General features: G+C 42.4%; 1 protein-coding gene across 1 annotated transcript in view; it reads left to right on the top strand.

The window, feature by feature from the left end:
- Positions 1-17,500, top strand: part of LOC125043379 — a 672,402-nt gene that overhangs the window by 652,734 nt on the left and 2,168 nt on the right. The window contains exons 4-5 of the mRNA XM_047639475.1: positions 16,031-16,225; positions 17,229-17,500. The exon at positions 17,229-17,500 is cut by the window's right edge and continues 2,168 nt beyond it. Of these exons, the coding sequence (XP_047495431.1) occupies positions 16,031-16,225; positions 17,229-17,500 (467 nt within the window). The remainder of the gene's footprint in view (positions 1-16,030; positions 16,226-17,228) is intronic.

The raw sequence follows: 17,500 nt of genomic DNA on the forward strand, positions 1-17,500 counted from the left end.
GGAGGCGGAGGCGGAGGAGGAGGAGGCGGAGGCGGAGGCGGAGGCGGAGGCGGAGGAGGAGGAGGCGGAGGCGGAGGCGGAGGAGGAGGAGGAGGAGGAGGAGGCGGAGGAGGAGGAGGAGGAGGCGGCGGAGGAGGAGGAGGAGGAGGAAGAGGAGGAGGCGGAGGAGGAGGAAGAGGAGGAGGAGGAGGAGGAAGAGGAGGAGGAGGAGGAGGAGGAGGCGGAGGCGGAGGCGGAGGAGGCGGAGGAGGAGGAGCAGTGATGGTGACGTGGGGGGTCGAGTGCGTTGTAATGGTGATGGAATGAGAGGCGTCGGCGGGTGGTGGTAATTGTTATGGAATGAGAGAGCAGTGGTGTCACAAAGGTGACTGATGGAGCGGGTGTTGCGGTGGTGATAACGGGCCAAGGGGCGAAGGCTGGTGTCAGTGGGCGAGGGCGTGCGGGAATAGGGAAGGCAACGTGGAGCGATGTCGTCGCCTACATCTTGGTAAAGCAAGAGTTTGGTGATGATGGTAGAGCGAGGGAATAGTGGTGGTGGAGGTGGTGGTGGGAGCGGTGGTGCAGGTGACCGGTGTGTCTAGACACCCTGGGCCCCCAGACTGAGCACCCCAGACACAGCCGCGGCCGCGGGGGAGGGGGAGGCCAGGACGAACGGGGAGGGAGGGAGAGAAGGAGGGGGAGGGAGGTACCGGCACGGGAGCAAACCACTCAATATTGATGTTTACTAGAAGCCGTGTTGATGCATGCACCCATCATTTTAGTGAAGGTAATGATGCTTAGTTTGGCTTCGTCGCCATTAAGACAGATTACGGCAGATCACTTAAAAGGAAGCAAATAGTAAAGCTTTAGGCAATTAAAGTAAAATGCTTCTCTGCCGAGATGGAAACGTCTGGACGAGATTAATCGTTTCGTGTGATGTAAAAACATTCGATCGTCCATGCATTATTATGGCCGGAGTACATTGTTATACGTTGTGTAACATTAGATATGCCGGGTAATGAGTGAGAAGGTTTGATATAGCCGGCCACCCCGCTGTCACTGGGAACTCGGTGTGTGTTGCTGCTTCTTGTACATTTGGACCCAAGGCAAGAAAAACCTCAATGCATGTCGTCATGAAAATGAATGCAGTGTTGCGAGTGAATGTCTGTTAATGTTCAGACGAATGTGTGTTCGTTCGTGTGTGTATGCATGCATGCGAGGGCGAGGTCGTAGCCACGTGCGTGCGTGTGTGCGCGGAGGTTGTCGGCTGTGAGCGAGAGGAGCGGAGTGAGGTGCAGGACGCTCCAGCCCGTGTGAGGAAGACCCTGTGACCCAGGGGAGCAGCCTGTAGCAGGACAGACAAGAGTGAGGCCAGAGGGAGGGTGTGCAGACGGCAGCGGGAGCCTGCTGGCACCCAGGCTATGGCGGTGGCCCGGCCAATAAAAAAATGGCGGTGAGCGTGTGTGGGTCCAGCAGCGCGCGGCCGCGGCGCTGCCACTCAGCCAGTCGCGCCTCCACGCTCAGAAGGGCCACACGCCCCGTTCCGCAGTCACGCCACCACCACTACCACAACCTTCAGTCTGCTGCTGCCGTCTACTCCGGTGGTGGTAGGGCAGTGTGGAGCCGGCACGACGCCACCACAACGATCGCTGCCACCACCGCCACAGTCTCCATCTCTACCACCACCACCATAGCCACTACCAGCTCCACCACCAGTACCAACACATCACCAACAGTGCACCACACAGTCCAAGATCTGCCAGAGTGTCCCCTGTGTGGCTGCCAAATAGCTCGCCACGGTGCCTCGACAACGCCTAGTCGCCACCACCACCACCACCACCACCGCCACCACCACTACCACAACCGCCACCACCTCCTGCTCCACAACCAAAACTACTGCAACCAACATCTCCTCCGCTTCGTCCTACTCCTTCGTCCCCGCCTCCAGATACACCGTCGCCTTCACAGCTCCACCATCTCCTCCCTCACCCAAAAGGCGCCCCAACACAGCCGCCAAAATGTGGAACAGCGTGACCGAGTGCTGTCTGAAGATCGCCAACCACTTCTCTCGCAGGAAGAGTGTATGCTCATGATCTGTGTTCCCATGGCGAGTGTGTCCGTGTGTGCGTGTGTGTGTCTCTCTTTCTCTCTGTCTCACTCTCAGTCTCTCGCTAGTGTTGCCAGCCTGTCTATTGCATTCGATGTGCATAATAAATAGTGCCATTGATGAAGTGAGCCCCAAAGGAAGGAACGAGACAAGAAACATAAAGTTTGCTTGATAAAACTCACGCATGCAGAACAATGTGTGACCACAGTGCAAATATTGATACAAGTTAAAAGAGAGAATCCGAGTGTGTTGCGAGATGGTGCACGTGCATGCAGTCTCGCCGTCCGTGTTGCACGCAAGACGAAGCGTCGGAGTGCACGCCGGGCGTGGAGGAACCGTGCAGCCTTGCCTCTCCCGCCGACTGCGCATGTGAGGCGGCCAGGGCGTGCTATTTGCAACCTCTAATATACTGCCTCGTGCATTCGCCAGCTGCCACCTCACAACAACAAGGGCGTATGTCTAAGTGCCTCGAAGGACGAAAATGCCGTTTCAGAGCTCGTAAACTCAACCATTTGGCCCATATCTGACCTGTGTCGTTTTTGGTTTCCTTGGCCAGGAATTAAGAGTCTCAATGATACTTTTTCCCTCTACACATTCCTCCACTTATTTTTCGTGCAGCCAAATTTGCAGTGTGTCAAGATTTTCATTATAACATATATATATTTTAGTGTAAAGTTTTTGCATGACTGAAGACAAAAGAGAACCCATACTTTAGACATAGATTGGCAGAAGACATGGGTTGTGTGGACGTAACACAGGGCAAAGATCAAATTTTGTCATGAGTTACAGAGCTTTTAGACGAATACAAATGTGAAGTTGCCGAGGATGGAATCTACACGAGAATAACTTTCAAGGTTGGGCAGTCCTCTCGACACTGCCACCACCACACAACCACCACCTGCCCCAACATCTCCTCCTACTCCTCTACCACCTTCACCATCAGATCCACCACCATAACTGGTTTCCCTCACCGTCAAACTCCGCCACCCTCACTTCTTGACTCCCCCATGACCTACCGCCACAGCTATGCACCGACGATTGTTACCCTTTGTATTACAGCGGGCGGCGATGACGTTCTCCATGACGGATCGGTCTGCTCATGTTATCGCTATGTTTTCGCATCTTGACGTAAAGTAATGGCATTAAAACCACGAATCCCAGAGCACCATTTCGCTGTCATCCCGAAAAAAACGAGAAAAGCGAAAATGAATCCGCACGTTTTCCACTCTCCGTTACCACTACCTATCTTCTTTCGATCTCCCGCTGTTATTGCCTTAACCACAACAACTAATGTTAAAGCCTCAATAACTTCGAATACAGGTTTCACCTCTGCGGTTGAAGCCATCTTTGTTTTGTGTTCGAGGTCGAGTATTCGACACTTTCTTTTTTTTATTTTTATTTGACTTTTTTTTTTTCGCTTCGTTCATTTGTGCTACTCATTGCTTCCCTTCTCTTGTTACTTTTATGCTTCTTCTGTCGTGGTTTGTTTATTTATTAGCATTATGATTAATACCGTTACTGTTTATTGCTTTACCTCCGGGATTTTACTTTCACCTTCCCTGCACTCCTTTCCTTTCCCCTCCTCGTCGTCTTCCACACCGTCCTTGTCGTCTGTTCCTCATATTTACATTCTTCCTCCACTTTCTCTTGATCTGCCTTCATCATTTTCAGCTTTATCTATCTTCTCTTTCTGTTCCTCTTTTTCGCTTTCCTCCCACGCTCCCGGTCCCTGTTTCTCACTCCACTCTCTTATATTTCTCTTCCTCTCTGTTATGTTTCTCCTTCCTCTTCTTCTTCTCCTCCTCCTCCTCTAGTTCTCCTCCTCCTCCTCCTCCTCCTCCTCCTCCTCCTCCTCCTCCTCCTCCTCCTCTTCTTCTTCTTTTCGACTTCTGTCTATCTTATTTCTCTTTCTATCCCCTCATTTCCCTTTCTTTCCTCTCTTTTTCCTTCTTATTCTCCTCTTCCTCCTCTCCTTCCTTATATCTTTCTGCACCTCCTTCCCCCATTATCCGTCAAGCGGCCTGGCTTCCCCCACCGCCTGGCCGCCCCTTCCACACCATAACCCATTATCCAGTAGTATCAACATCGGAGGAGGCGGGGTATCGAATCATTAATCTGCAAGCACCATATGTACATCGTAACTTCACAACCTTGTCACCACAAGTGCCAACACAAACATGAATTTTGGCGTCATGACCTTAGAAGCCATTATAAGAAGTGATCATGTTACTACTACTACTGCCAACACAAGCAGTCTTGTCATTCCCAACACTCATGTACACACCATTCAGAACGCATGTCAGAACCATTAATTCTGTTTATCTAGCTTTTTTTATGCGGCCGCATCAGCACCTATGCCCTCTCTTCCAACACCAACATGACTGCCTATGTCAATAACAGTACTCATGTTAACGTGACCAAATATGCCATAACTCGTGTCACCATTGTCATTTCCGCAAAAAAGTACAAAACCGTGCGTCGACATTGCGTTAAATACGCGCTATTGTTTACCACCGTTCGGTTTCTCTGTCATGCGTTCATCATAAACACCGTACCTTGAAGAACAATTATCGTGTGCACCTAACATCGGACCGGGCGCTGTTTGCACTGCTGGAAAGGGCCTGGGAATCTTTAATTAAAAGTAGAACAGGCCTAGCTCTCCATGCAGTCACGGCAGCATTCGGTTGCGTCTAGTCTGATCCGGTGATCATTGTTTTTGTGCCACGTCCCTCCCACAGTTTCTGCTCTCATGATTATCAATGCACTACTGTAATTGTTTTGGTGCCAGTGTCAGTCGAAAGCAACTTTTGCCTTCTCTGCTAGATGCATTGTTCTTCGGAAGCTAGTTCAGTCTATCTATAACTGCTCAGCTTTTTCTTATTCGATAATTCAGACTTTAATTGCACTTTCAAAACAATTGTTTCGCGAACAGCCATCCGGTCGCTCCAATAGGCCCTCTGCCGTACACGGCTGCAGTGATTGATTATCCTTTTCAACATGACGCTGCCATCCATCGGAGGTGACCAATGTTTGATAAGCTTTTCTCATTTCGTCAGCTGTTCAGGCATTGCCTAATGATCTGTCTTCCTAAAAAGGACTACCACTCATAACTGCTCTGTTCCTGGTCTAGTTTGCCATTTCCCTTTCACCTTGATTCTTTGCTGCGCTGTAGAGCACCTCGATCTGTCCCTACTTATCCATGGGTACATTTGCTGTTACTATTTTTTAGACATACAGTCCCTCCTACACCAACCCATGGCCCCTGAATTAATTAATAGTGCCACCTTGCTACCTATCCCTATAGCCTACCCTTTCGGGGCTACTTCTAGCTTTTATCTACAGCTTTGTTAACAGTAGTTAGCATACAGTTTTACGGCAACTGCCTGCAGTTGCCATTTCGTAGAGGCACCATACAAACCGCTCCTGATCTAATCTATCGTGACACTACCTTAAGCAATGCACGAAATGCCACTGACATTGCCGAAATTATAGCGCCTCTTATTTGCGAGAGCTGCGAACTTGAAGAGCACTCGGAAAGCTGCTAATACTCGTGAATATTTTTCAAGTAAAGACAACGGTTCTGTACGATACATTTATTGTGAAGTTCATTGTTCTTATTGCTTAGATTTCCTTAAGTTTCAGTTCTGATTCGGTATGCATGCAATTACAGCTGCAGTGATGATATTCTGGCGAGGCCGTTTTAATTGTCAGTGACATTCGTTCTCTTGACCTTTCGTTTGCGTCGCTTTTGGGTTTTATTTTCGTGTCGGTTTAGAGTTCGTTCAAGCATTGGCCATCTAGCGGTCTCCGCCCAGTTTAGCTCATTATTAGCCTTATTAGTACGTGAGATATATAGGGATAGGGTCTCAGTGCGTACGTACGGACGGGTTGGCCCTTGATTGAACTGCCCCCAAACTCCAAAGCCTTGACATTTATGTGACGTAATTAATGCATTTGCTGCCGCGGCTCGGCATCTTTGCTACGTTACGCTGTCTGCTGACTCATAAACTCTTTATCGTCGGTCTGAGAATTGCATGCGAGGGGCGCTGGCTGCATGGTTCCCCGTCCGCCATATTAATAAAGATGATATGAAAAATAACTAGAACTAGGTCAGGGCGTTGTACCGGCAGCGCCCGTGCAGGAGTATCTCCTCCTTCGTCTCGGCGTTCCATCGTACGATTTTATTGGTTTGTACCATGTGTGTCGTGCGCGGTTCCACGGCGGGGGTTGTTGTCCGCCTCGGGACTCGCCTGCCGCGGGACCTTCCCTGCGAGTGCCGCCCTTGCGGCTCCGCCCCCCGTGGCCCAGGTGATTCGATGGCGCCTTCGCTCGTGTGTGTGTGTGTTTGTGTTTGTGTGTTTGTGTGCACATGTATGTGCGTGCGTGTGTGTTGGCATGTTCCAGCCACACCAGCGTCGCCGTCAGCCGTGACAGAGCTGCAGAGTATTGCCCTGCGCCAGAGTTCTGCAGTGTCATCCAGCACTTTCCTCGGCGATGGCTTGCACCTCCGTGCGCCGACCCTTGTGTCTCCGAGCCTGGCAACACGGGGTCGCCATGGCTCTCCCCGCCGCCTCCAAGCGCCGCCATTGGATTGATGGCCATGCGTTGCCATGTTCCAATAACACAAAGAGTGCTTCCATGATGAAAATATGTGGATCCGTTTGGGGTACGTAATGTGAGGAATGCACGTGTTGTGGCGGCGGCGGTTTCGATGCGACCGCCCCCCCCCCCTCCCCCTTGCGCCCCCGCTCGGCCGGAGGTATGTTAGACTTTGCTGCATTTTGTGGAGTTGTTTTTTGTCATTTCCCTTCTTTTACCTTGCTTGTGCAACTTACCCTATGCTGTCACAGAACTTTTACCTGTCTGACAGGTTATGCGGATTTTTTTATGTAGTTTAACAGGTCACGTGAATACTTGTTTGTGTTGTTTACCATGTTCCTTGTAACGTAATCTGAGGGCCCGGTGCGGCGCTAGACACTATTTAATTAAACTATAGCAGTTGGAAATTCCATTGGCGAAAGAACCTTAGCTGCTGTTGGGAGGCAGAGTAGATTTTCAATGTGATTTTAATTGTTTCACATTGCTGATCATGTTGTCAACTCTTTACCTCCCATTTTATCTCTCTCTTTCATACTTTTGTGGTTTGCTCGACCATTTCTGGGCCGTAGAATGTGATCGCGGATTTTGTTTTTAACCAGAAAGTGTCTAGGAACATACTCGTGCTTTCGCCGCCGCCTGCAGTGGAGAATCTGGGCAGGTCGGTAATGACGTGATGGAGAAGCTTTTGCGCGGATTTCCGTCGCGGTCCCCGCCACATGACCGCGCCGCGAGAAGGGAATGTGGGTGAAGAGTGAAGGAGGAGGGAGAGGCCTTCAGCCCGGGGAGGGGCGGGCGGGGCGGGGGGGAGGGAGGGGAGGGAGGGGTGTGCTGCCATCTGGCTCGGGGTACCTCCTGCACGACCTTCGGACGGCGGAGAGGCGGCGTGCCCGGATTTGTCCTGTGCCGTCGGGGTGATAATGCTTTTGAGATGATAGCGAGATAAGGGGAGGGGCAGGAAAGGTTTATAGGGGAGGGAGGGAGGGAGAGAGAGAGAGAGAGAGAGAGAGAGAGAGAGAGAGAGAGAGAGAGAGAGAGAGAGAGAGAGAGAGAGAGAGAGAGAGGTGAAAATGAGGATTTTATTAAGGATAAATGTGAAGAGGCAAACCTTTATAGGTCATCCCGCGATCATATTTCTGAAGGTTTACAGTTTATCGCGTCCTGACTAAGCTTTCTTTTCACTTTCCATTTCTGCATTCTCTCTCTCTCCTGATGCGAACATGCTGCAGATAAATCTCTCTCTTCCTCCTTTCCTCCCTCCCTCCTTCCCTCCCTCCTTCCTTATCTGTCTCCTTTCCGCTCTTTCTACCTGCCCCCCCCCCCCCCACCTTCTCTCTCTCTCTCTCTCTCGCTCTCTCTCGCTCTCTCTCTCTCTCTCTCTCTCTCTCTCTCTCTCTCTCTCTCTCTCTCTCTCTCTCTCTCTCTCTCTCTCTCTCTCTCTCTTTCTTTCTTTCCTTTCTTCCTTCCTTCTCTGTCTACCTACCCCCCCCCCCCTCTCTCTCTCTCTCTCTCTCTCTCTCTCTCTCTCTCTCTCTCTCTCTCTCTCTCTCTCTCTCTCTCTCTCTCTTTCTCTCTCCTTCCATCCCTTTCTTTCTACCTATCCCCCCTTCTCTCTCTCTCTCTCCCTTTCTTTCCTTTCTTTCTTCCTTCCTCCCTTCCTTCCTTCCTCCCTTCCTTCCTTCCTTCTCTTTCTACCTATCCCCCCCCCCTCTCTCTCTCTCTCTCTCTCTCTCTCTCTCTCTCTCTCTCTCTCTCTCTCTCTCTCTCTCTCTCTCTCTTTCTCTCTCTCTCTCTCTCTTTTCTCTCTCTCTCCTTCCTTCCTTCCTTCCTTCTCTTTTTACCCCCCCCCCTCTCTCTCTCTCTCTCTCTCTCTCTCTCTCTCTCTCTCTCTCTCTCTCTCTCTCTCTCTCTCTCTCTTTCTCTCTCTCTCTCTGTCTCTCACTCTCTCTCCTTCCTTCCTTCCTTCCTTCCTTCCTTCCTTCTCTTTCTACCTCCCCCCCCCCTCTCTCTCTCTATCTCTATCTCTCTCTCTCTCTCTCTCTCTCTCTCTCTCTCTCTCTCTCTCTCTCTCATCTCTCTCTCTTTCTCTCTCTTTCTTTCTCTCTCTCCCATGTTTTCGTTTTTGAGGCACGGTATTTGCAGCACGTGCAGCATCAAATTCTTCAGAGGCAACATTTTGACCACTGTAATACACTGTGTTATTTACTTCACAGTGATTGTTGTCTAGTTACTTTGTACTTTTCCGTCTCCTATTTTTCTAGCAGTTTGGCGAAACCCATTGTCGTTAACGAAAAGAGGAAATGAAGGGGAAAGGGGGAGGAGATAGTAGATAGGGAAGTTAGTGAGAGGAGAGAGAAAAGAGGAAATAATGTAAGAGTGAGAGTGGGTAGCATTTATTACTCTTGTTTCATGTGTGAATTATACTGTACTCGTACGTATATTTTTTTTTTTCCAGAGAAGACCATTAGTGTATGGGGAAGATAGGACAGCGGGAAGACTCGTCACAAGAGTAATATAACAAGCAGAACGCTTTGCATTGTCTTTCTTTTCAAGAATCGTCCACTAGCTTGTGCTTCTGGTCATTTAAAAGCCAATCTCCCCGCTTGTCCAGGTAGTCGTGAATAGCTGTTGCATCACCATTACGCGGCTTCCACCGAGCATCATACTCAATGCACCCTTTGTGTCTTCTCTGGTGGACGGAATCCAAAATCTAGTCTGTGCTTCCGATGATTAAGACTTCCCCCTTCGCTCGCCCGCGCGTCTGCGGCCCCGGGCGTCGTGTTCCGGTGTGGATCATTTAGTGCTGACAGGTTTCTCTCGAGGAAATGGCATCCCGTGGCTTAGGTCGGATGACGCGAAAGCGAAGGGACCGGCTGTTTGCTGGAGGCCCGGGAGAAAGGAAGGAGAATGTGCAGTGGCTCGCGAAAGGGCTTGATAGGCTACCACTATATTGAGGGATAGAACAGACAGTAATCTCTATCGCAGTAAGGGGTAAAAGAGGGTGCATAAGCCTGCATAGACAGAAGGGCATACTAGGAAGAGTGGGAAGGACACAGAGAATGTCATCCCTCTGTATTTTGAGGTGGCATAGAGAGAAGGGCTATATTGAGGCTGAAGCAAGACAGGAGGTCGCAGTAAGAGGAAGGAGCACGCGGGCAGTCGCCAAAAGAAAGCGGATAGCGCAGGAGGAACACGGTAACCGATCCACAGGCGACGGGTGCGGAGCGGCGGGAAGGAATCGATGACAAGTGGCTAGGAATATCATAAGGCCGAGGATGAACGATAGAGCAACCCTCGGTGGAAAGGGTTAGTAAGTAAAGACGTGGGTACAAAGCAGTAAACCAATCTACCCAGCTGTTGGCGCCAACTATGTGAAGTAGTAAGAGACTGGGGGTGGGGGAGAGGAGGCGAGGGCGAGGGGTGTGAGGGGAGGGGCCCGTGGAAGAGATGGCGATGTCGGTAGTAGACTCGCCGTCGTAAGGAGCCCTGTCCCCCGACGCCCCACCGAACGCCGGGGCGGAGGGCGCACGGCGAGGCAAGGCCGTCGTGGGAAGGGGAAGGGCGCTCAGACAGGGCTCGCGTAGGGAAAGAGCCCGGACTCGATCTATCCGCTTTGTGGGCAGGTGCGTCTTTTTCCATCCTGAATTTTAAATGTGTACGAGCGGCTGTGCAATACAATAGGTGCTAGACTGAGAAAATTACAAAAATGAATAGGTAATTAAGTAAATGTCCCAATCCACGGGACGAACGTTCTGATATGATATTTAGGTAAGTAGGCCATCACTATCTTCCCGCAAGCGAACGTACGGCAGCATAATGACCGAAGACATTAATTATGTCTCCTTTGGGAACAAGTGGCGTCTCGATCATGCTCCTTCTCTCTCTCTCTTCGCCTCCTTTCCTCCTGCCCCACCCCCCTTCCTCGAGCCAAAATCCCTCCCCCTCCTCCGCCCCCTGTATTTGTTTTTGTTGTTCCAAGGTGTGCCGAGACGTGAGCGCGGCGCGTACGACGTGTGTCCACCTTGGCTTCGGTGCCGGGAGTGCGGCGCGAAGCCTGGCAGGGAGGGGCGGGGGGCGGGGGGACGGGGGAGGAGGCAGGGGGCGGGGGGGAGGCGGCCAGCAGGTGCAGTCTGGGAAGAAGTTCTTGTATCGGTGTCCTCTCTCAGCCTACGTGTTTCCCCTCTTTGCTTGTTTCTCGCGCTGGGTCCTCTGGGCTTCCTTATTTCCGATTTTCTTTTTAGCGTTTCCGAGAAGGGGTTTCTTGTTCTTATTTGCGGGGTTGATGATACAGGTTGATGTTTGCTTTTTTGCTACCACTGCTGTTCCTACTACAACCACTACTATTTACGTACTACAGCTGTTGTTATTGTCATTGCTATTATTGATAACACCGTCACTGTTGATACTTTTGTTGTTCTTGAGGTCATGGCATATTGTTGCTATAGTTATTATCACTTTCATTATTATTGTTGTTGTTGTTGTTGGTGCTTGGTTGCGGTTACTTTTGTTTTGGTTTTTATTTTTTTTATTATTAGTTTTAGTATTGTTATTATTATTGTTGTTACTATTATTATTATGATTATTATTATTATTAATGTTTTGCTGTTATTATTATTATTATTATTATTATTATTATTATTATTATTATTATTACTATTGTTATTATTATTACTATTGTTATTACTACTATTATTATTGTTATTATTTGTATTTTTATTCTTCTTATTATTATTATTATTTTTATTATTATTATAGATATTATTATGTTTTATTATTATTGTTGTTATTCTTATTCTTCTTATTATTATTATCACTATTATTATTATTATTTTCACTAATTATAATGATAATTATCATTATCATTGTTATTATTATTACAATCATTATCATTATGATTTTTGTAATAATGATAATGATTGTTATTATCGTTATTGTTGCCGTTATCATGATTGTTATTTATTCCTCTGTTATTATTTTTATTGTAATCATCATGATCGTTATTATTATTGTTGTTGTTGTTGTTTTTGTTACAGTAATAGCAGCAGTATTAGGATTATTATTATTATTACTCGTATATATATATTTTTTTCTTTGTCATTATTATTATTATTATTATTATTATTATTATTATTATTATTTAGATCATTATTGTGGTTACTGTTATTGTTGTTGTTTTTGTTGTGATCGTTATTATTATTTTTTTATTATTATTGTTGTTGTTATTATTATTATAATTATTATTATTATTATAATTATTATTATTATTATTATTATTATTATTATTATTATTATTATTATGATTATTATCATCATGATTATAATATTCTTATTGCTATTATTATTTTATTGTGTTTTTTTTCCTTTTTATTGTTATCATAACAATTATTATCATTATTATCATTATCACAATCATCATCATCATCACCACCATCATCATTATCATTATTATTGTTGCTGTTGTTATTATTATTACTAATATTACTATTATTGTTTTTGGTGTTATTTAGTATCATTGTTATTATTATTATTATTATTATTATTATTATTATTATTATTGTTATTATTATTATTATTATTATTATTATTATTGTTATTATTATTATTATTATTATTATTATTATTGTTATTATTATTATTATTATTATTATTATTATTAATAGTAGTATCATCATCATCATCATCATTGTTGTTATTATTATTGTTATTGTTATTATTATCCTTATCATTATTGTTATCATTATGATTTTATTATATTTATCATTATTATTTGTTATTATTATTATCATTATAGTTGTTGTTGTTATTATTGTTATTATTATAATTACTTTTATTATTATCATTATTATTATTATTATCATATTATTATTATCATTTTTATTATCTTATCGCCATTATTTTTTATATTATCATTGTTATTGTTTTTGTTGTCATTATTATTATCATTATTATCATTACCATTTTTCTTATTAATATTGTTGTTACAGTTCTTGTTTTCGTGACTGTTATCATATTTTATTATTATCATTATTATTATCATTATAGTTGTTATTATTATTACCATGATTATGCGGTTGTTTATGTTATATTGTTATTATTGTTATAAAAAACAGTATTGTTTTGTTATTATTATTATTATTGTTATTACTATTATTATTGATAATTATTATTAATATTATTTATTGCTATTTTTACTGATAGTATTAATGTTATTGATAATGATGATGATAATAATAACAATAGTAATAATAACAATTATTATTATTATCATCATTACCATTATTATATTATTATTATCATTATTATTATTATTATTATTATTATTATTATTATTATTAGTATTATTATTTTATTGTTATTTTTATCATTGTTATCATTATTATTATTGCCATTGTTCTTCTTTTTTTATCTTATATTATTATTTTTATTGTTATTATCGTCTTATATTTTTTCTCTTTTGCTTTTGTTGTTATTGTTGTTATTATTATTGTTATTATTATTATTATTATTATTGCGATCATGAACATTATCATTATTTTTAGTAATATTATTGGTGTTATTATTTTTATCGTTTTTGTTATTTTAATTATTATTATTATCATTATTATAATCGTTGTTGTTATTCTTATTATCATTATCATAATTATTATTTTCGTTAGTATTAAAATTATTAATGTTATTTGTATTTATTTTCTCGATTATTATGATGATGATGATTGTTGTTATTATTGGTATTATTATTATTATCATCATCATTATTATTATCATCATCATCATTATTATCATTATTATTATTATTATTATTATCATCATTATTATTACCATTGTTGTTCTTATTATTACTATTATTTTCATTGTTATTGTTATTAATATTTCTATTTTTTTTAATGATAATCACTATCATAATAATAATAATTATGATTATTATTTATATTAGTATTGTTTATCGTTGTCATTACAGTTATTATCATTGTTATTGTTATTAGTATTAATCTATCATTATTATCTTTATTATTTTACTATTATTATTATTGTTTTTGCTATTTTGTATTATTATTATTATTATTATTATTATTATCACTACTATTACTGTAATTATTATTGTTTATATAGTTATTATTATCATAATTGTCATTATTATTATTATCATTATTATTAGTAGTAGTAAATGTGTATTATTATTATTATTATTATTATTGTTATTATTATTATTATTACTATTATTATTATTATTATTATTATTATTATTATTATTATTGTTGTTATTATTATTATTACTATTATTATTGTTTTATTATTATTGTTATTACTACTACTACTACTATTACTACTATTACTATTATTATCATTAATGTTATTACTGTTTTATTATGACCCTTATTTTTGTTATTATTATTATTATTATTATATTTGTTATTATTATTATTAGTATTATATTTGTTATTATTATTATTAGTATTATATTTGTTATTATTATTATTAGTATTATATTTGTTATTATTATTATTAGTATTTTTATTATATTTATTATTATAATTTATATTGTTATCATCATCATTTTCATCGTCATAATCGTCCTCATCATTATTATTATTATCGTTATTACTAATATCAGTATTATTATTGTTATTATTATTATAAGCAGCAGCATTTATCATTACTGTTGATGTTGTTGTTGATATTGATTATCATCATCACGGGTAATCTTACTGTTATTTGTATTATTATTATCATTATTATTAATAATAATATTATAATTATTATTATTGTACGCGTTATTGTAATCGATGGCATTACTGTTGTTAACGCTACCGTTGCTGAGATGGTGTTTTTTTCCCTCGAACACTTAAATACGCTGCCCTTTCAACTTGCAGGCGCCTAAATAAACCACTTAGGCTTAATTACCGTGTCGGACGAAGTGCCTTTTCCCCCCCTTTCCCCGCGGCTCGCAAGCAAAGGCTGCCGAATACGGAGCCACGTAGAGCGTCTATTAAACGTTGCACAGTCAGCCCGGTTGTTGAGTGACGTCGAGGGAGAACGCTCGCCTTAGAAGCCGGGAAGGAGGAGGAGGAGGGGGGGGGGAGGAGGCCCGCGATGCGCAAGCGCGGTGAAGCACATGTAACTGGCAGATACAGAACATGAGATTATTAGTGGTGACGCGAGAGACTCGGCATCTCAAGAATAGGTGGGAGACCAAGGCAGACGGAGAGGTGTTTGCTGTAATACACTCTCGGTCGGTCGGGCCTCGCGGAACGGCGTGCCAGAGACGCTCGTCTTGCGAAAGAGCGAAATGATAAGAAACGATTCACGAGTTTTATTTTTGTCTGGGTCGTCCCTTGCCCTCGCGCAAGCCGGAGTCGCCGCTTGATTGGTCTGAAAGCACTTGGACGTTGCAAGCATTGTGCTACGCTGAATGCTTGCAGCACAGAAACCAAATATTCGGGTGGAAAGAAAAGATATCTAGCTTTCTCTCTCTCTCTCTCTCTCTCTCGCTCTTTCCCAGTTCTCTCTCCCACTCTATGTATGTATGTATGTATGTATGTTTGTTTGTATGTATGTATGTACGTATCTATCTATCTATCTATCTATCTATATATATATATATATATATATATATATATATAAACCCACACACACACACATATGCAGTATGTATGTATGTGTGCGTATATATATATATATATATATATATATATAGATAGATAGATAGATAGATAGATAGATAGAGATAGATACACATACATACATATATATGTGTGTGTGTATGTACATATGTATGTATATGTGTGTGTGTTTGTGCATACTATATTTCTTATATTAATTAGTATGTGTTCTACTTTATTGCACTGACTTTATGTAATCAATAATTTTTTAAGAATAACGTGTCCGCTGAGGTGAAGTTTCAGTTGTATATAATACAGTATGTTTTTCCTACGTAATATTTATTCATCTATTTTTTATGATTTTCTATTCAAAATAATAGTGAAAGTAAACGTTTTTTTTTTTTTTTTTTTTTTTCATCCAATGGAGATATGGAATGAAACCAACAGGCTGTGCAAAAGAAAAAAAGAAAAGAAAAAGACTACTCAGTCCCTTCCTCAAAGCGCAGGAAAAGACGCTTCTTGAGACGAGAGAGAGAGGCTGAGAACACGTTTTCTGGTGGCGTGAATGGCCGTGTGATTTGCTCGAAGTTTTAGAGGAGTTGATTGAGTGTGCTGCTGCTTGAAGTCCATGATTTCATTAATCATATATTTGGTTCTCTTAATGCATGTCCATGGCCTTGAATAGAAAGGTCTGATTTTATCAAGAATCCCCCAGTTGATGGTCATTAACACGATGGCACTTTTGCAGGTGTTGTACGTGTGCGAGGGCATAAGCGGCAGTGTGGGTGAGGCCATGGCTGCCGCGCGCGACCGAGCCACGCGCTACAGTAGTGTGCAGCAGGACACTATCCTCGGCTACCCTTACCAGGTCCCACTACCTGACGGGGAGGAGAGGCAATATACGCTACCCTCCATGAAGCACCACCTTACTGGTTCAGAACAGGTGAGTTCTGCTCTTGTCGTTGTCCAATTTTATTAACGTTTTCTTAGATTTTTTTTTTTCCTGCTTAAAACACATCTCTCGGGAATATTCCAGATTCGCGTGATGTTGACCCAGAGTGCGATGAAGAAGGCATTGCTTTGGATTTTAGGCCAAGGTTGGGGGCATAGAGTTAGCACGACCTAAATTACTTTTTAAACGTACAAGTGATATTGTTGTTAAATAAACATATTTTGAAGGTTTCTTGACGCCTATTTTGGCATCCTTGTTCATTACCTAGGATAATTAGTGAAGTTATACAATTTCCCCAAATCTGTGTATCTTCATCTTACTGAGATGATAAATAACATTCACAAGAAAAGTAAAATCCGAGTTTTAATTAACAATGCTAATTATAAGGAGAATAGAGATTTTCCTCTAATTCCCTTGAAACTTTAGCTATCGAGATTTCTTAATGGCGAGAAGTATGTTGATAATGTTCACTCAGTAGCATGATCATTTTGTGTAATTCTGTCATCAAAATATAAATTATGAATACAGAGGCACAGCTGCATTGATGATGCACCATCTTATAGCAGCGTCGCCCATATTCTTAGATAAACAAACTGTGTGAGACTTTGAAAATTTGTTGAGTATTCTACCCCTAAAAAGCTCTTATTACTTAATGCCATGACACAGCTGGAGAAATATGAGACATGATTTCAGTTGAGGCTTAAAGGAAAGGACTCTGCAGGCACATTGACTTTTCTTTTCGAGGTTTCTGGATAAGCTCTGATCTCACACTCGCTTTGTTGGATTGAGGAGATGGAGAAGATGACTAACAGTATTCTTGTGTCGCATTCCGAGTTCGGGGAAGATGAGTTATATCACCCTTACAGCACTTGCTTTACACTACATAGATTATAGGTCTTTTAATACAGTCACTATCATGGATGTTGGCACTGCAAGCGACATCAAGTAATATCCACTCTTATTTTTATGACTCATTCATTTCGTCCATTTTCAGGAGGCAGAAATAACAAGGGAATACATCAAACCACCAGCCAACAAAACGTTATTTGATGTGGAGTGTGACGTATCGCACAGATCCTGTTCAGAAGGATCCTTCCCTATACAGAGTGAGTGGGGCGTGGGACACGGCGGGTCACACCACCACTCCCAGCAGCACCGGTACTCAGGCCCCATGGATCCCCGGGCAACGCAACACCCAGCGGTATCTGCGTCGTCTTCATCTTCATCCTCGTCGTCGTCGTTGCCAGGCTGGGGATGCGGGGACGA

Source organism: Penaeus chinensis, chromosome 33, assembly GCF_019202785.1.
Source record: "Penaeus chinensis breed Huanghai No. 1 chromosome 33, ASM1920278v2, whole genome shotgun sequence".
Classification (NCBI taxonomy): Eukaryota; Metazoa; Arthropoda; class Malacostraca; order Decapoda; family Penaeidae; genus Penaeus; species Penaeus chinensis.